Source organism: Solenopsis invicta, chromosome 8 (genome assembly GCF_016802725.1).
Source record: "Solenopsis invicta isolate M01_SB chromosome 8, UNIL_Sinv_3.0, whole genome shotgun sequence".
Taxonomy (NCBI): Eukaryota; Metazoa; Arthropoda; class Insecta; order Hymenoptera; family Formicidae; genus Solenopsis; species Solenopsis invicta.
The window spans coordinates 24,069,893-24,090,668 of record NC_052671.1 but is presented as its reverse complement, the minus strand read 5'-3'; the positions used below and the strand labels follow the sequence as shown (position 1 = coordinate 24,090,668).

Sequence of the window (20,776 nt, the reverse complement as noted above, 5' to 3'; positions counted from 1 at the left end):
TATTTGGAGATAAATAGACTAAGAAAGGAAATATTATAGTGAAAACACGTTTAACGGAAAAATATAAAAATATACCGGATCGAATTCTGCTGCTTGCTATGGATAGTGTAGATTATGATGAAGAAAGAGCAATAACTATATTAGATATAGTAATGGCAGAAGAAGCCACTCGTCCATTATGTACTTCTAGCAGCCAAAGGTAATATTTCATCTATCAACATTATATAAGAAATCATAAAATATATAATGTATAAATATATATATATATATATATATATATATATATATATATGTATGGGAGAAAATTTAAGGAGTTATTTTAGATAATAAAATAAGATGAATAATAAGAAGACAATTGCAGTTAAGACTTTGTTTTTTTAAATTAAATGTTTAAATATTTATATAAAAAGTATCTAAAGCATGTGAATATTTTGAGACACACTATAATTAAAAAGCGAATCCTCTACTGAAATTTTGTTATTCTTGATTTTGTAATTTAAAATATTTAAAGTCTTTTAAAAATTATATTCTCGTAAAAGGTACCGAAAGCACGTGGATATTTTACCATTTATAATTAAAATACAAAGCCTTAATCTTAATTTTGTTCTTGATTTTCATCTAAACATTTTGAAACAAATTTCTTAAATTTTTTCCCACTAGTTGCTGAACACTATATATGCAGGGCTATTCTTAAGTACTACACAAAAATATTTAAAGATATTTAACTGCAAAACAATAAAAGGCAATTTTTACGAAGTTTTAGTTCAGGATTTAAAAAAAAAGTGGTTAAACTTGGACGAACAGTAACATACCATTCTTTCAATAAAAAAAGCTTAATACAATTATTTGTACGCACACTCTGATGAATCTACAAATATTTCATCGATACTAAAAAATCTTAATGTCTATATCACGCTCGCGCGCACACACACGTGCACGCGCACACACACAGGACACAATCCATTTGATGCTACAAATGTTACGAAACATTTTTTGATTGATCAATTCGTAAAATTCTTCGTTCTGATTGATTAATTTCAAAGTATTTGTAGTGTTAAATAGATTGTACCCCATTTTGAATAATAATTGAATAAAATAATTCTAAAAATTTGAATAAAATATTTTTGAGCGTTTTCTAAATTTTCTAAATTTTTGTATTTTTTTCAACTTTGATATCCTGTATTTTTGAAACAAAATAATAGGAGCTATAGTTATAAGACATTTTCTTCATAAAATAAGTCAAAAAATGTTTCTTGTTAGCTTAAACTTTTTGTATTTGGGAATTACCTTTCGCGCGCGCACGCGTTTGTGTATCTATTAATATTATCTCATAAGTTATATATGTGAAACATTGTAGTAGTAGAAGCGATGAACGGAAAGATAGTCCACCAATGATGGAAGCTATAAAATTAACTGCTTCTCCAATTAAAAAGATAAGTAAAGATATGGAAACTGAGAAATTGAAACGGTCCAAAACGAAGACTGAGATACCCAAGTAAGACATTTATTTAAGATTATATATGTTATTATCTTGATAATACTTATTTACTGTAAACGCGTGTTTACGTTTTAAATACAATATTTTATAATATATAATGTAATTATTAGACTATTATAAAATAATTTAATTATAAGTTATTAATTTAATATGTCAATACTTGCTAACAAAATATTTTTCATTAGAGTTTCACGTGGAACCAGTACCACGGAGGACAAAGAATATAAATCCCCATATTTAACAAAGCCAGTGGGATCAAACTCGGATTTAGCAAAGGGGCCGAATAATGACTTGCTGTTGTATGTTGAATGTTATTTCATTATTATTCTCATGTAATATCTTTGTAAACATTACCTAAAAAATTACAGACCGGATTATGCGCCATGGTCAGGGCCGGATCCAAATATGGTAAAGCAATCATTTTCAAGATCACTTGCGGTGGGACACGATGCAGGTTTAGTTTCTACCCATAATTGTCTTGCTAAAGGTGCCCAGTCCGAATTGCGAAAAGGACCGTTAAGGGGACTGGCCCAAGGCTCTATTTACTCGCAAAGAAATGTAACCAATACGGAGAGTCGTGGTAAATGAAACATGTGCAATTGTTTCTTTCTTGATATTTTTACGTTTATTAAATAATTAGATTAGAACCCTAATTTTTAGCGACAATTGTACAACTAACCATTTTTGAGATTCTAAGATTTAATTTTTAAGTTTCTATATTTTTTTATTAATTTGCATATTGTAAAGCATTCGATTTGTTCTTGTGCAATATAGTAAAGATTTATGTTTTGTTGATAGTTTACACATATATTTATCGTTTAGTAAAAATAAACGACAAATATATCAATTATTATTTAGATTATATTACTTGTTTATTAAGTTATAATAAATGAGTTTTTATTTCTCTTGAAAACTTAATTTATATTTATTGCATGAGCCGTTTATATATAAGAAGTGTAACATAGACAAAACACTTTATACATAACCTATTTTAACGAAAAATGCAAATGCGTAATGTGCAATGCATTTTGATTTTGCTAAAAATTTTGAAACCCAGTTTATGCCACCATTAAAGTAAACAATTTATATACAAATGCAATCAGCCCGTGCTGTAAATGTATGCCAGATGAAAGTAAATAAGACTTATAAAGTTAAAAAATGAGACAATTTGTACAGTAAATGTATGCAGGTAAAAGCGGACGTATGTTAATTATAGCTTGTAAACCAGCGACGACAATGAATTAGCTAAATGGCTGTGCGCATCGAATCACTTCAACTATTTTTTTTTCTTCACTTGCTAAGATATGGAATTGCTTGACATTTTTCGCGCAATTTGAATATAACAATTTGAATATAGCAATTACATATTTATGCTCGTTTCCTGATTTAAATACTGATTATACGGTCCTAAGTCTTCAATACATAAGGTACATTTCTTCATTAAAAAAAATCATGTATAATATAGAAACAAATAACTGCATGAAAAGAGAATGTTTTCTTAGAGAAAGGATTAACAACGATTAAAGTGGATTTTTGTGCGTAATTTTTTTTTTAGAACTTACTTGAGTTAAGTAAGTTAATATTTTTTATATTAAATTAAAGTTAATGTTTATAAAATTAATTTAGTTATGTTAAATGTTGCATGAATGAAAAGTTGACTCAAATTTGCATTAAGATATATTAAATTAAAAGTTAATTTTGAAAAACATTTATATTAAAGATTGCAATTCTTTAAAATTAGATTATTTTAATAAAATTTTACTACGGATTATCAAATAAATTTAATATTTTGTTTGCAAATGAAGTTTATATAAAGTAACAAAGAAATAAAGACGAACTCTTATTACATTTATTATCCAATTTCAACTCACTTTGAAGTCATCCTCAACGTGACAATATTACCAAATGCATATAGACGTTCACAATAACCCACTTTGATTCTCATTAACCTTGCTTGAATATTGTATTTTTGAATTTCGAAAAACCCGTTGGTGTACATCGTTTATTAAAAATTAACTAAGTTAAAAATTATAAACTTTTCAACTTAATTATTTAACTTTCATTTTTTTTAACTAGTTGCTACCTTGCTAATCGATTAAAGCTGTTATTTTATTATAAGATGCACAACTTACATAACATAAATCTAAAAATTTTAACAAAATAAATATAAATAATGTACAAATTTGATCATATATTACATTCCTTAAAAACGAAATTTTGAAATTTAAAATCCTGGTTTGATAGTACAAATTTTTTATCAGAATAAAGTAAATTTACGTCTTTATATTTCATATATGTAATGGCTTGTGATCTATGACAGTAGATCTGTGAGTTTTTTCTGAATTCTCAATTGCGTATTAAATAATAATTTAATTCTCAATAGGAACAATAATTACTTTTAAATTTGATGACGTATACATAAAAAAAAACACATTATTGCAATAAATAACATTGTTGTAAAGCTTTACACAGTAGTATAATTTTGACAGCAAAAGTTTAAAATATTTTAATGTTGAAAATATTTTCGAACTAATTAATCGAACTAATTAATCCACACGGAATATGAGGAGATCCAGGTTCAAACCGTGACTGAGGTATTATTTTTTGCAACAGATTTTTTATTTTCTCTGAAGTGGGGGTTTTTAAAGATGCTAGTTAATATCGGTAACATTAAACAGATTTTCAATTTAATTCTGTGATATTGTATTTTTCTAATTCATTTCAAGAGCTGTGTTTGAAACCGAAAGTGACGGCATGCAGTTCGAAAGAATTGGAAATTGATATGGAAATAAAATATTATATCAGCACCAAGACTTTACTATGATCATGTGGTTTTTAACTTAAATTGTTGTAAAATATTTTAGATAACACCTATTGTTAAACCTAATTTAAATTGATTATTAAAAACCCGAATATATTTCTAATTTATTATTTATAAAATGCATTAAAAATGTCAAGTAATTGAACATCTTGTTATGTGAAGAAGAAAAGCTAGAGACTTTTCTATCAAATAGTCTTTTCGTCCAATAACCGGCTCGTGCACGTTTAAACCCGTCCTTTTTTTGCGCTTTAAAAGAAATATACTTGGAATTCCAGATATATCCTTTTTAACTATGAATCATTTTATTCATTTTAAATCAATTTTCTGCATTGAGGCTATATCTAAGCAACAATTTGATGTTGTATATCGTCCCATTCTTTATGCGCGTACGTCCATGACGTACCGAACATGAAGACATCCTGGGGATGTCTTTTCTACACATAATGCAGCGCCCAAAGACGTACCATAGACGTTATTAAAACGTACAGTGCAAAGCCCAAAGACGTCTAATTTAGATAACGCATATTCAAAAGATGCCGTAAAAACATTTTTAGACATACATGTTGTTATTGCATTAAGGCTCCTGACTCCTCAGCCGAAAACTCCGCATTGACGGTAGCGACATTCCGTCGCGGACAAAATTAGAACTAATATACGTGAAACGTAACAGATTGACGATGAGATGTTGTCGTTTTGTTATTATGTGTTTCATTGTGAAAATATGACTCGTCTCGTATTTATAAAATTCGTAAAAATGGACTGCAAGTAAAGTTTCTTTGAATTTTATACATAAAAGTACATTTTTCACTCCTTTCAATAGCTATCCGTGTGTTTTCCTGTTTGAATAGGCGTCACTTTACGTGCTTTTTACGACTATTTATTGACTACTAGGCGAAAAAAGGATAGTCGTGACCGATATTTAGAAGTGTTTTAAAACCATCTGATTAGTCTGTTTTATCCAAATTGGTTTTATTTACAAATGGCATGTTTGACAAAATTATGTGACCATGTGTTTTCCTGTTTTAATAGCTTTACTTTACATGCTTTTTCGACTATTTACTGACTGTTGGGTGGAAAAAGGATAGTTGTGACCGATATTTAGAAGTGTATTAAAGCCATCTGCTTAGTCTGTTTTATCGAAATTGGTTTTATTTACAAATGGCATGTTTGACAAAATTACGTGTCATTTCACGCAATTTCTTGCTTCTGACGTCACGACTTCAATATGGCCGCGGCGAGTACTCAGGAGCCTTAAAAGAACATATCTTCCAGGAATAAAATTTCTAAATTAATTTTTTAAATAAGATTAAAAAAAATTTTCAAAATAATTATTTACATTTATCTTAGAGCCCAATTTTGATGTCTTCAAGAAAAATTCTTTAGTTTCAAAACATATTTTTGTCAAAATAAAAGTGAAAAGTCTCATTATACTGCTCCTTTTGTTCTATCGTATATAGATTTTATATGCGAGAAATGCAATTTTATCACGTCCATTTATCGGTGATGTCGCATACTGTTATATGCAAGATATCTTTTGGACGTTCTTTAAATGTCTATTGTGTAAAAATCCAGTCGATACAGCTATATGTTTACTATATAATAGCTATAAGTTTCAGTATTATATTTTATATAACATGAAAATTGTAGTAATGTTATAGTTATATTATAATTTTGTCCTTTTTTTTAAAGTAACGAAGATAGTATATTTATATAATGTTATCGTAATTAACTACTTTTTCATATAACGTTTATATATGTAGTGCCAATGTTTAAATTCTATATGTTAAAGCATCACATTTTAGTTATGTAAATAATACGTAGTATTTGCACATTTATATTACATAAAAGAAAACAATAAATACAAGTAATTGTGCTAAATATACGTATAAATATCAAAATAATTGTTATATAAAGTATTACTCCCAAATTATATAACAGTTATAAATTGTGTCGACTGGAAACATGATGTTTCGGAACAATTATCGAAATATTTTTAAATATGTGAGCTCATCTAATATTATTTAATAAAATTAAAATTTAAAATAATTTAATTTTAACAAGGTAAAAGATCAGACATATAGATGATATCTCTTAGATATCTCTAAAATGTCTGGGTACATATTCTTATTATAGGATTTTCAAATGATGTCCTTGGATATTTTAGGCCAATTTTTCATCGACATAAACGGGACATTTTTGATTTTGATATATTTCGGAAACATCAAATTGTTGTTTGGATAATTTTTAATTAATAATGAATGAAAAATAAACGATCAAATGAAAAATGAATAAATTATGTCACAAATCACTTTTTGGAATAAGAAATGATTCCCTTAAATTTAATTTTAGCTTCATGCACAACATAAAGATCTTTTGTAAGATTAAAATCTTGAGAGAAAAATATTTAAATACTTAGCGTAATATGATGGAAAATACGTCCTCTTCGATATGAACTTTTTAGAATTTGTGTATAAAACTTTATATCTTTGGAAAAAAACAAAATCCTAAATAACATACGAAATGCTATCTGTTCTTTGATAGCTGTAAAGAATCAATATTTTATAAAAGTATGCAGAAACATGAAATTAACTTAATTTAATTTTGTATACAACAATGAAGAACATAAACATTTTTATTTTTTTTTTATACAAGCTTTGAATTTTTTGAGATAAAGGTCGGAAGTTTTAAAAAGAATTCTCTAGATTGATAAAACAAGTTAGAAGGATGTTAGGATTTGACATACTCTGGCAGAGATAAAAATAATAGGAAATTATTAAAAAACGCAGAACTTATCTTTTGTAATAATTATCATGATGTGTGACTCATTAATAATTTTTAATAAGTCAGGTAAAAAAATTTTAATGACATTTTAATGAAATTTAGATAAACATGCAACAAAATTTTATAATTATATTTTACTGAAAGTATAAATCTTCGTTTAAATGTATACATATATGTCATATCTCAAAGCATTACTAAAAATTAAAATTTCATAGATTATTCTATTACATTTGAGTATATGAAAGTGTAAAATTTGAACACATTTCTCTTAGTTTAAAAATTACTAAATTTTTTGTTTACTCTTAATTCTGCAATATCGTTTATAATACTTATAATATTTATTTCCAAATTTGGTAAGAATATAGCGAATATTACGAATCAAATAGAATTATTTTACATTTATTAATAAAACTCGAATAAATATTCGTGTAAAAGTTTATTTGAATCCACTTGTCTAAAAGTTATTTACTTAAAATTGCAGCAAAATGCAGACATTTGTTGTTTTGTTCTTTACAGCTGATTTTAGGGTCAAAATTAGGTATTATCAAAACTTTTTGTTATCAATAAAAAAAAATAAAGCACATAAAAAATATAGCTTACTAAAACTTAAGTAATAAGGAAATCAACAGTTTGGATTTATTGCCACTTATGTTATGTCTTAAATTTTTCAATATATTTGATTCACTGATTCGCTTGCTGCTTAAATTTCTTTGTGTGGCTTAAATATAAAATCTATTTTTAAATTTCGATGACTTTTAGCCGGTATTGTATAGTCAAAACATCTTTAATGAAAAGAAAATGATATTTCAATGAGAATTTGATGAAAATATAATGAAATTTCAACAAGAAATTATTAAGACTGTTTAATTAAAAAGTAAAGAAATTTTATTGAAAAGGAGCATAAATGCTACAGTATATTCAAGATACTATATACTGTCTATAACAACAAATTAATCTCATTTTAATAAAACTACAAATTTTTGATGAAACCATTGGAGAATTAAAATGTTTTAAAATCAACATAAAATTCAATATGAAAATTTTATTACAATTTTTTCTACCAGGACATGTAAATCAAACACAAAAAAATTTCAATTGCTGTACAATTGCAGAGAAATTTACTTTCTTCTTTTTACGAAGTTTTTATTTAAATACTTAATACTCTAACATTAATTATAAGATTTTTCTAGCAAATGTTGATACTTGTCCCATTTACGTTTCAGATCACGTAACAAATCATATTTTTTTAATTAGTTTACTAATTTATAGTGTTTGTTTTAAAAATTTTTTTATTGTAATATTATTTTATTGATATATTGATCAATAAAATAAAGATCAATCGTTTATCGCGATTTATCCAATTAATTAGACTTTAAATCTATCAAAATTAACGTATAATTAGATAAAAAATAAGATTTATCCTTTGCACTTGTAAAATTTCCGAAAAACTTTTTAGTTTCAATTATAACTTAAAACTCTCTTCTATTCGGTTTTTTACTAAGAAAATAGAAAAGAAATGTTAATGAGTTGTGCATCATAAGTTTTCTTTATAATAACATGATGTATTGTGAGATTTAGTATAATACATACACGCATGTCAGAAAATATTAAATTTCTTGAAAAGAATGAGACAATGCGGTATAACATTTTTCAGTGGCAAACGTGCTAGATCTTCCAAAAATTATGGTACATCTCATAAAATTTTATTCTGATAAATAATTATGTAAAATATTATAATAGTATTTTTACTTTTGACATATCCTATTGAGTTTAATATTGTATACATAAAATGTCAAAATTTTTTTTAAACACGCTTAAGTATTACCGACGAAATATTTAATTTTATACATACACATAGTGCATAATTTTAATTTAGTATATGTTTATATATATATATATATATATATATATATATATATATATTCTAAAATAAATAGTATGTAGCCAAATCTTTTTCAAACTTTTTCCATAAATATGAAATTTATTTTCTCAATTTTATTCGTTGGTGATTAGTATGTAAAAAATTCGATTTTTAATAATACTTAAAGTATCGTACATAATTATTTGCTTCTGTTATATTTTTTTTTTGTTAAAAATGAAAACGTAAAATTATATATTGCGATTATTGAAATAATTATATACTAATTTAGTATTACTTAATATAATACTATACAGTATTAATATTTTTTAAGAGTAAATGTGTAATATCCATGCTGATTTTATAAGTAATTATGTACTCTGAGGGATTTGTCAGTATTAAAACATGAAATCATTAATTATTAATCTTTTGATTAATATTTTTATTGAATACTCTGTGAAAATTAAAATTTATGAAATAAAGTAAAATTTCCGTATATTACATAAAACTTTAAAATCTTTGAATACAAAAAATAAGAACTTGAAAAGTTTCCATAATTTTAAGATGAATATTTCAATATTGATAAATTCCTTAATAATGAAATGGACTTCCTTTTTGAGTGTAGCGTTGATAGTAATCATATACTCAAAATGAAAATTTTAGCTGATCTAAAGCCAAATATACAGTATTAAAATATATTTTAATGATGTACAGATATATACAATGTGTATGTATGTGTATGTATATATATACATATATATATACATATATATATATATATATATATACATATATTTATATATATACATATATATATATATATATATATACATACATACATATATATATATATATATATATATATATATATATATACATACAGTGTTCAATAATGGTTGTCTCCACGTTTTACCATAGGAGCACACATTTGTAGTTTCTAATATATTATGTTAGAAATATATATCCGTCAGTAAATCATATTTCTAAAACCTGGGGACAACCATTATCGAACACCCTGTATACACACCCATATATATATATATATATATATATATATATATATATATATATATATATATACATATAAGAGAAATTCCATTAGATGGACATATATTTAGAGATATGTTTTATAAACTTGCATTATAAAACAGATAAAACGAAATGAATGAAGATATAGGAAGCTAGTATATCTCTAACACAGAGCAAAATTTCCATCGATTAATGTGCAGAATAGCTCCCAACTGAGAAACAAGGTTTCTAATAATAAACTATTATATATAAAATTTAATATTTATATATGCCATATAATCGAATATTAATATACAGAAATATTTTCATAGCTTGACTCAAGAGTATAATCCAGCTTTATAAATATTTAAGATACGATTACAATGTTAATAAACGGATGGGCTGTGGCTGAAATTGTTAGTTGTGAGCTATTTTTATAGCTTTTTGACCTTTGAAAACAAATTACGAGGAATAAAGTAATATATTTTGCTATATTTTGAGCATTGCCATTGGTACAGAAAACTAATATGTACAGAAAACTACAAATAGATAACATCGCATGTCCTTTGATAATATTAGCCGTTAAATTAAAGCCATTTCAATTAAAAGTACTACTTAAAGTGTATTTGTTTATATTATATATGTTACTCCATGGAAAAAGTATTATTTAACGATGTCAAATTTGTATATTGAAGTATGCATTCTATTCTAAAAGAAGAATAACAATAATAGCATTTTTAATTGTATAGTATTTAAATTGATGAACAATTTTTATCGAATAACAGAGATTATACACAATTATAACACTTATTTCAGATAATTACAATTTAGGATATTATAGAGGATTTTTTGTGCAAAAGATAGTCATTTTATGCTACTATATGCATCTTAGAAAATTAATCTCCAAAAGTATGTTCATCTATTAAATTAAGAAATTATTATATTCCTTATACACAATGGATATACAAATAACTTTACCTGTTGGTTTTAACTTAAGTCTAAGGTAACTTACATGTGTTGCGCATATATAAATATTTTGTCAAAAGACATATTTTTCGTATTATATCAATCAGTATTATCTTATATCCAAGATGAATATATACTAGGATATATTCTATTTCACTTATAATTTAATGTATTTCATTATAATATTGCTACAAGAATTTGCTATGCTGTATAGCGCTGTAGTAAAACAATTGTATCAAAATGTTACATTGCTAACTCACTTCAGTGAGAACGAGTAGATAATACTCGCGTAGAATGATACTCGAGCAAATTATCTAAGTAGCAATATGAATGTGATGTAAATAAAAGAAATGTTGTATGTTAAGTATTGCGAATGATACGAGAAATTATATCTCATTGTCTTTAGACATATCTGTGCAATAAAGTATCTGTAATCATTATACATTCGGTAATTTATAATTTAATTAAGTCACCTACATTATACAGACAAAAGTTTGGCCACAAAGTTTTATAGTTATTATTATACATAGTTATTACGTTATTAGTAACTTATATAAAAAATAAGTTTTAAAATATTACATCTTAGTAAAAACAGAAAATAACATTCAAAATGACTACGTACAATTTAGCTTGAATAAAAGATTTAAGGCGCTTCAGGAATGCAACTTTGTGGCTGAACATTTTTGTCATTCTGTATATATTAAGAATTATTAATTTACGAATTTACATATATAGTAGACGGATAAAAAAAATTTCTTTGACGTAACAAATTGTCAAAACGGTTGTTTTTTTTCTTTATTTGAAATTTAAGAATGCATGAAGTGCTATGAACAAAATATTTAATGTAGGCATAATTATTTTTTTATAATGCAATTGTATTTTTTTTTTTTTTTTTTGTAACTCCAGCATTACTCTACATAAATTTTGTGTAAGTTTATTTTGTACTTTTTCTTCAAATAACGTCTGTTTAGCTTCATTTAACACATTGTTTAATAATATATCTCTAAACACGTCTAAGGATATATAAGAAATAATTTAAAAAATTCATACGAGGTGTGGCAGAAAAGTAATGAGACTGATTTGTTTGTAACAATTTTATTTTATTTTTATATATTAATGTTATCCCTCTCAAAGTAGTTCCCTTGGGCAGCTATACATCGGCGGAGGCCGACTTGTTCACAGTCTTCGTAGCACTGTTGGAAGATCTCAACTGGAATCACCTTCAGCTCCTCGGTTACGCTCCTTTAGATGTTATCGATAGTACCAAGATGACGTCCTTTTAAGTGGTTTTTGGTTATCAAAAAGACTGGAAACAACGCCTCCGCTGATGTACAGCTGCCCAAGGGAACTACTTTGAGAGGGATAACACTGATATACAAAAATAAAATAAAATTGTTGCAAAAAAATCAGTCTCATTACTTTTCTGCCACACCTCGTATTCATGGTAAGATAAATTTTTTAATCGTAAAACGTTATACTTCATATATTTCTTTTCCAACTAAACATATTTCCAAATTATTTGATGAAAGCATGTCACCATTTTCACACATACGCGTAGGCACACACATACAAACTTGACGTTCTATTTATAATACACTTCAAATAAATTGCTTTGTTTATCCTTATTAAACTACTGAATGTTTGTGTCAATATAAAAAGATAAAATTAATGATAATACATGATAAAGAAGTAACTAAATATAATTAAAGGAACAATAATGTATGTTAGGTATAGTTATAACTAAAGACATAATGATAATATATTTTTAGAATATTTAGTTCTGTTTAAATTTCGTCTTCATTCAAAAGCATGTTTGGAATGCCGTCATTAATAGGAAATTTTCTACCCGATTCCGGACACAATAAATCTCCATTTATAACTTCGATCTCCAACAGAACATGATGAGCCTTTTTCAAAAAGTCTTCATTTGTTTCGAAGTCCTCTATTAAAATCTGAGGTAATTCACCGACATGCCCTATCTGTAACAAATCATTCTTCTAAATATACATACATACATGCAGAAAGAGAGGAGACGGGGGGGGGACGAGAGAAGAAAAACGGAAGTACGTGTGGGATAGTAAGATATCGTGATATCTCGCATAATTCGTTGAATTCTACGAGTAGTTATTAAAATTACTTCGTTATAATCTATTTAGACATTATAGGATGGTTACTGATCATTAGTGTTTACTGTGCTTTTATAAAAACTGAATTTCAGTTTTGCTGATAATAGCGACTTTTACAAGTGTATATTCTCTATGTAATTTTGAGAAATATGTTAGACGTTAATTTTTCAACTTTACCTTAAAAGTCTTGAATGTAACTTTCAAATAATATAATTGAATTCAATGTGTGCCGTAATGTGTATTCGACATATGAAGTTACATACATCATGTAATGAGAGGGATCGTGAGATGAAACATTTGCATGACGAGCGTAAGATCGCTTTTGCGAGTTTACAACTTGCTGGTGAACGTTGCTTAATGCTTACTAGCAGCAAAAAAATTATTTTAAAAAAGTTATTTTTTAAGTCAAAGAAATTATTTCAAAAAATCATCTTTTCAAATAAAATATATTTTATATAAATGTCCATAAAATCTTCTTTTGTAGCATTTATTAGTGTGTAAGAGATATACAAAGGAAAATCATTAATTAATGATTTTTTTTATAATTATAAATGCCTTTTATAATATTAGTTGTTAGTATGTTAAATCAGTAAAATATTACGAGTCAGATTTGGAATAATTAAATTTTATTAATTTTAATTCTAATTATGTAAACTATCACAATTTTATTTTCTGAATAAAATTTTTATTTTTGATTGTTAAATTGATCATTTTTATTCAATACTAAAAAAATAATACATTAAAATCTTTTAAATCTTCTATCTAAAAATCGACAAAAATAAAGCTATCTGATTTGGAACAGAAGGTGATCCAATTTGGAACCATCAGAAAAAATGTTTTTACATTTTCCATTATGGTTCAACACAAGTGAGAAATAAGAATTACATGATTTTTCCAACAGTGGTTTTATGATCGGTTTTATGATCTTTATTTGCATCTTATAGAGAGCAAAAACTACAAATAGGTCTGATTTACTACCTTCCGCTATATATAAAATAGATAGGGTTTGATAACTAAAAAAATTAAATAATAAAATTAGAAGGTTAATAACATTTAACTTAACATAGTTTATTTTAAATAAATTTTTAACTTCAAAATTTTTTAATTTTTTATTTTTAAAATTAATCCTTGAAATTTGTTTTCATTATAATTAAAAACATATTCAAATTAAGAGCCACGCTAGATGTACATATTTTGATATTAATATTGACAAATTGCTTATAAATTGCCAATACATATTAATACACAATAATTTTACTGATTTAACATATTAATACACAAATGTATCAATCTTTTCATTAGGTCTTTTTCAGTGCGTTGCTGTTACAAATTTAAAAATATATTCATCATTGTTTATTAATGAGTTTAATTCGTTATTCAAGAGTTCAAATGAGTTTAATTTAATAGTAAAAGATGTCATTTAAAGATAAAATTAATACAAGAACCATGAAATTGATTACAAAATTTATGCCAAAGCCACAATTATTTTTCGAAAGGTTGTTCTGCTTAGCCAGAACTTGAACCATCTACATTAATGTTACATAGTTATGGTTCAAACATATAGGCCCTTTAAGAACGTTAATAAACGCTGCGGTGTTTTTTTTTTTGTTCAAAATTTGGTTAAAAACAACGACTCTGAATTTATTAATGATTCATATTGTAATTATTTTGTTATTTGATGTTTAGAAAATCTAATTTAAAAAGAATAAACATTCTAAGTCCTCAGATTACACACTATATTGGATTTGATATTTTGCCACACATGGGTGTACGTCACCCGACTATTTTCAATTGCATATATTTCGATACCTAATGCGTAGAATTTGCACAATTTTTTCTTTAATCGATACCCAGAAGGTCAAGACAAAGACTAAATAGATGCGAAAATCGAGAAGTTGAATATATTCGAAATATTCAGAAGAAGCAAACGATTTATGAATGCCAAGAATTTTTGTAAAACAGTCCGCGCGGGATAGTTTTCTACCTCAAATTTTGATAAGTTTTAAAAATAAATTAAATTTTAAAAGTTGGTATTTTTTATTTGGTGTATAATATTCTGAAAGCTGAAAGATAATTATTACAATTATAACAGAAAATAAAGTTTGTTAAAAGACTTTAAGTAACAAAAATAAAGAGTTTCTTCTAATTTTCGACATTAACTTTAGGATTTTTTTCTAACAATAATCTTAGATTACAATTCAGTTATATTTTAAAAAGAAATATTTGCATAATTGTGTGCGGTGAAGTAAGTTTCTCGCAAGCATAGTTAAGAGTTAATATAAATAAAAAATTTTCAATTTTAATTTTTAACTTAACTTATATTTAATGAAATTAATTTTATGAATCATTAACTTTAACTTAATACAATTAAAAAAATATATAATATATTAATTTATCTTAATTATAAAGTATTATAAAGTTCTATTATAAAGTATTATGTGTGTGTGTGTACATGTGTATTTAAAGTATTATAATAAACTATATTATAACATACATTATAAAATTATAGTTAATAAGAAGTATCTTTATAATAAGTACTTGTAATAAATAATTCAGCTTCAAAATTTTTAATTATTACAGATAAAAAAAAATAGCAACTTTTTAAAATTCATTTTATTCTTAAAACTCTTATCAAAATTTAAAACAAGAAAATTATGCCACGGATATAATTGAATAGGTCAAATGTGGCCAGTATAATTGAGAGTTGAGTTAGAATGTTTACAAGCATTTTTATAATATTCCAGTAAAGATATATGAAAATCTTACACTCTCTGCAGCTTTCCACAGAACAGCCCAGTCCAGTTTTGGAATAATTCTAGCAATATATTCTGGATTAAAATCTACTTCGGACACTCTAATGTCTCGGGCCTGCAAATTATCATGAATATTTTTAATAAATATATAACTATTAAGTGAAAAAACTGTAGGATCAGAATAAAATTACATATATTTCATTTTTAAGGCAAGAAAAATTGAAAGTACTAGAAATAAATGTTAAGTTTTTATAAAACATTTCAAATTAGCATAAAACTATATGCTTCTGTCAAAAAATTATATATTATATATATTTAATATATTTTGATATTAGACTATAATTTTTTTAATTTGCAAAGTAACATAAAATTGTTTGATCCCAAATATTCAGACCTAGATTTTCTCTGACGGTGTTAAAGAGCTTCTTATTGGTACGAGACGACGAGTCATTTTGTAGAAGAAAATGTACTTAACATCATACTTTCTCTCTCCACCACATTACCACTTTACATTTCTTCAAGACCCGTCGTCTCGTACATAGTCTGGTCTACCTCTGAAACACTCACATTATTTTAAATATTAAAATTTGAGTTTTTTTGCGAGACTAGAAGGTCTATCAGTCGTAGTGGTTCTTCAATAATAATTTTTCAACTCAAACTGCGCGCCGCATATTCGTCGGACTTGAAACAATCAAAAAGCCAAAATAGTAATATCAATGCTATAAAAAGCATTTTAATATCCTCCCTCCCCAGAAAAACTGTAAATTATTTTATTGCGAGAAAATAACACCTCAGCTATTGTTCGAACCTGGATCTTCCGAATTCCGTGGGGGCGTCCTATCACTTCAACCACCGAGGCGAAGTGGTAGGACATTCGCACGGAATTTGAGAGATCCAAGTTTGTACCATGGCTGAAGTGTTATTTTTATATTTTATACACTTCTAATAGCATTAATATTACTATTCCGGCTTCATGATTGTGTTTCCAGTCCGACGAATATGCAGCGCGCAGTTTAAGTTGAAAACTTAAAATTTAAAAAATTATTCGACACCAAGAACCGCAGTTGTGAGGTGTTTTAATTTCGTCCATCCGATATAATGGATTAGTTTTGAATATTTTAAATTTTAAATTTTTTGCAAATCGGGATATTTTAATTTAGTATAACAATGATGTCCAAATGGAGAAATTAATTTTATTATTTGACACCTTTTAACTTTAATACCGTGCTGATCAAGGTGACTTCAGACCACATTCACATTATTCCAAGCTGCAATAGAACATCGCTCCTCGCACTGAAAAGGATCCGACACAAGGATCAAAATATTTGTGCCATTGCGAATTAATTTTCTAATACTTATTGTAAGTTAACACTTAAATACCAAGAGAGGTTCTAAAAGCGTTTAAACATATACTTCTTGATTTATTCATAAGAGCCATAATTATTTTTAATATAAATTTTTTGTTAAAAAATGAACAAAAAGATATTTAAAGCTAATAGAATATCATGAATTAATTAACAGAAACCTAAAAACTATCTATTATTACAATAAATAATAAATATTAAAAGAAATTAAAATAATCAAATATTTTAAACTTTAGTTGATATCGAGATATCAAAAAATATTCAGATTTTTGAAAATGAGCAAATTTGAAAATTCTTATTTATATAATATAGACAATTAGTTATAGCTTCTTTTGAGTTTTCTATAGACCTGTTTTTTAAAGTTGACCTAATGTATTTTCTCTACTTAAAGTAGATATAGATTCGATTAAAATTTGATGAAAGTGAGAAGGAAAATTTTAGTGTAATCTATTGCAATTCTCAGTGCAGCAATAAAAAACAAACCCTATGTGATTTAGCAACAAGAGTTAAATGTAAGAAGTCTGTTTCTCCTTTGGAAACTGTATCAACTTTTTTATTTATGATACTAGATAATAAATTGTTATTATTTATTGTTAATGGATATTTTAACCTTTCTAAAGAAATGTTATGTTCTAGATGTATAAATTACAATTTGTATCATGTAATATAAAGGAAATATTAGCTTACAACAATTTTTAGAGGATAGCCATCTGTCACGCCTTTCATAGCTCTAGACGTTAACATATTATGTGTCAGAAGCTTCATATTTCTATAACAATAAATTGACGAATTATTTATTCTAATATAAGAGAGAAACAAAACGTGCACTGCTACTATCATAGGTATAATCGGTATAATATAAATATATATTACGATAAATCGAAAATCGAAACCAAGTCTGAAGAAGGCATGAGGTTAGGGATCGATTATCGTTAGTATCGACCAAGGGAGTGAATGGCCTCGCACATGAAATGCATAACAAAGCATAAGCGTAGCATAAAGGGCCTCGCACATGAAATGCATAACAGAGCATAAACATAGCATAAGGCCTCTGGACCAATGAGAATCTTACGTAAATCAATATGGCGACTTTATGCTAGATACTCATTGGTCTATCGGTCTTATGTTGTGCTTATGTTATGTTATGCATTTCATGTGCGAAGTCCTTAAGGCCTTTGGACCAATGGGAATCTTATGTAAATCAATATGGCGACTTATGCTGAATGCTCATTGATTCATTGCTCTTATGTTGTGCTTATGTTATGTTATGCATTTCATGTGCGATAGGCTTAAGGCCTCTGGACCAATGGGAATCTTATGTAAATCAATATGGCGACTTATGCTGAATGCTCATTGGTTCATTGCTCTTATGATGTGCTTACGTTATGTTATGCATTTTATGTGCGATAGGCTTAAGAGCCTCGCACATGAAATGCATAACGTAACATAAGCACAACATAAGAGTGACGGACCAATGAAAATGCTACGTAAATCAATATGGCGACTTTATGTTAGATGCTCATTGGCCCATCGGTCTTATGTTGTGCATATGTTATGTTATGCATTTCATGTGCGAGGCCCTTTAAGGTCTCTGGACCAATGGGAATCTTATGTCAATCAATATGGCGACTTTATGCTAAATGCTCATTGATCCATCGGTCTTATGTTGTGCTTATGTTATGCATTTCATGTGCGAGGCCCTCTAAAGGGCTGCATTGGACCAAACCCACTGCAGTCGAAAACGCTATTAGTGAGTGCGTTCAAGGCTGCGTTCAGAAATATCGGCCGGAGCGGCTCGGAGCACAGAAATGTTTCGTGTGCCCATCACACAGGATGCGGAACCACTTACCGCGCGACGGAAGTTGGCCAATCATATCTTTTGTCGCGCGAAAAATGATAAACTCTATTCAACTTTGATTGGTTACCGCGCCAACTCTTCACTCCATTTCTGCCACGCGGGCAAGCTCAAAAGTGTCTCTAGATAATAGATTTTCATGGCGGGAACACATGACGTATATTTACGAACGCTGGGAACGCCATGTTTGCACCCTGGTGCATGTGTATATAACTGGACGTTTCGTCGAAAACATGGCTGAACCGTCGTCCCGTCGTTCTGATCGTTCAGTGAAATTTTGTGTACAGTGAGAGAATAATCCTGACGTCAGACGCGCGTGAGTTGAAGTCATTATGACTTCGATTCATCTCGTCGTACATCCTTTACCAGGCACCGACGACCAACTCAATGATAGGTGAGCAATTTTACTTACTCAACGGGTCCCCATTAGCTGCTTACCCTAGTTTGTACATCGTACTCGAGAGAAGAAGAATTCCATTCTTTCCCCGTTTCCAGAGTGTTCCATTTATTTCACGACACGTTACGACATGTTGCAGCATGTCGCACGTACGCGTACTATTTCCGTTTCTCCTGTTTAGCATGTATTTGTTCGACTAACCCGTGCAGTCCCCTTCATCAGTATCCTCGCCATATTTTAATCGCAACCTATAAAAATGTGACATCCAGCAATTGATCTTGTTCTAATGCATACGCATATGCGCATCAATTAAGTTTCGAATCATGCATTCACTCGAAATACGAGATTAATTACTGAAAGATGTAACTGTGATCTTAATATTTAAGAAGCAAGAAATGCTATTGCTGAATCAGATTTTGATGCTTAATATTTTCATTGTAATTATTAAATATATTTAGTAATAAAGCTAAAGAAGGTCAAATCATATTGAACATCTTGTTTTAACATTAATATACAAATAAATGATGTATCATTATCTTAAATTTGCTCATTAGCCTATGTTATATTGCTTTAGTGTTCTTGCAGGTACGAGTTGTGTAAGCTGTAAGATATTTGTAAGCAACAGAAAAATTAAAGGAACTGATTGGAATTTGAACTCTCTATCCTTTGTTCCAACAGCTAGCACTCTCACTACTACTCTAAATGTTCCATACCTTTCCGAATATTTTCCATTTGCCTATCAATACTTAACAACTTTTATGCTTTAGAGTATCTTACAGCTGGTTATTTTGATATTAACTCTTAAGCTACATTCTAAAACATCCTCTCCGAGCAAAATTTTATTCGATATAATACAGTATATGTTACGTGTACTATGTATTTCGAGCAAAGTTTTCCTTGGAAAGGACGTTTCGGAATCTAACCTTAATCACTCTGGTGGGATACAAATGTATGTATCCCATACAATTTCGCGTGATGGAATTATAGTTTAAAATTATAATTATTTAAATTCTCTATAAAAATTTAAATAATGAAGAAAGAGAATACTATTTTTATATTGAAACATATCCGACTGCTCTATCTCTTTCCATTTTTCCACAAAAAATTCAAAAAAGATGGGCTTTTGTTTTGGCACTTTTAGCCAGTGTAGTTAAGGGTTAAATATATTTTTCAGTTCTATAAATTATATGTCAATATGGTTGGACTTAAAATGCAATTGTAAACTGAAACTAGAAACAGTATTTCAAATTTGATCGACAAATTTAATAACAATACTATAAGCATCTTAAAAAACTATAAAGAACTTATAATAACAATATTTAATATATACAATCACATACAATGAACGA

The 20,776-nt window shown here is 27.4% G+C and overlaps 4 protein-coding genes across 10 annotated transcripts in view; 3 read left to right on the top strand and 1 right to left on the bottom strand.

The window, feature by feature from the left end:
* Window positions 1-4,535, top strand: part of LOC105203336 — a 32,676-nt gene extending 28,141 nt beyond the window's left edge. For 2 of the 3 annotated variants that reach the window (XM_011172116.3, XM_026138931.2), the window contains exons 7-10: window positions 40-199; window positions 1,358-1,495; window positions 1,684-1,797; window positions 1,867-2,373. In XM_011172116.3, coding sequence (XP_011170418.1) covers window positions 40-199; window positions 1,358-1,495; window positions 1,684-1,797; window positions 1,867-2,086 — 632 coding nt within the window. In that variant the 3' untranslated portion in view covers window positions 2,087-2,373. Of the gene's footprint in view, window positions 1-39; window positions 200-1,357; window positions 1,496-1,683; window positions 1,798-1,866 lie in introns of all 3 variants that reach the window. The other variant, XM_026138930.2, reaches the window with a different exon arrangement.
* LOC105203969 (tRNA-dihydrouridine(20) synthase [NAD(P)+]-like) overlaps window positions 1-20,776 on the top strand; it is a 523,658-nt gene that overhangs the window by 54,726 nt on the left and 448,156 nt on the right. The window lies entirely within an intron of this gene.
* On the bottom strand, window positions 10,439-18,146 carry LOC105203335 (multifunctional methyltransferase subunit TRM112-like protein). 3 transcript variants are annotated; one of them, XM_011172115.3, is made up of 4 exons: window positions 18,049-18,146; window positions 17,863-17,944; window positions 15,825-15,926; window positions 10,439-12,911 (listed from the first exon to the last, which is right to left on the bottom strand). In XM_011172115.3, the coding sequence occupies exons 1-4, from the start codon at window positions 18,084-18,086 to the stop codon at window positions 12,717-12,719; spliced, it is 417 nt and encodes a 138-aa protein (XP_011170417.1). In that variant the 5' UTR covers window positions 18,087-18,146; the 3' UTR covers window positions 10,439-12,716. The 3 variants fall into 3 exon arrangements, with proteins under 3 accessions (XP_011170417.1, XP_025994718.1, XP_025994719.1); XM_026138933.2 differs by lacking the exon at window positions 18,049-18,146 and having other exon boundaries at window positions 17,863-18,044; XM_026138934.2 differs by lacking the exons at window positions 15,825-15,926; window positions 18,049-18,146 and having other exon boundaries at window positions 17,863-18,042.
* Window positions 19,219-20,776, top strand: part of LOC105203339 (E3 ubiquitin-protein ligase UBR5) — a 65,376-nt gene continuing 63,818 nt past the window's right edge. For 2 of the 3 annotated variants that reach the window (XM_026138924.2, XM_026138922.2), the window contains exon 1: window positions 19,219-19,424. In XM_026138924.2, coding sequence (XP_025994709.1) covers window positions 19,363-19,424 — 62 coding nt within the window. In that variant the 5' untranslated portion in view covers window positions 19,219-19,362. The remainder of the gene's footprint in view (window positions 19,425-20,776) is intronic. The other variant, XM_026138923.2, reaches the window with a different exon arrangement.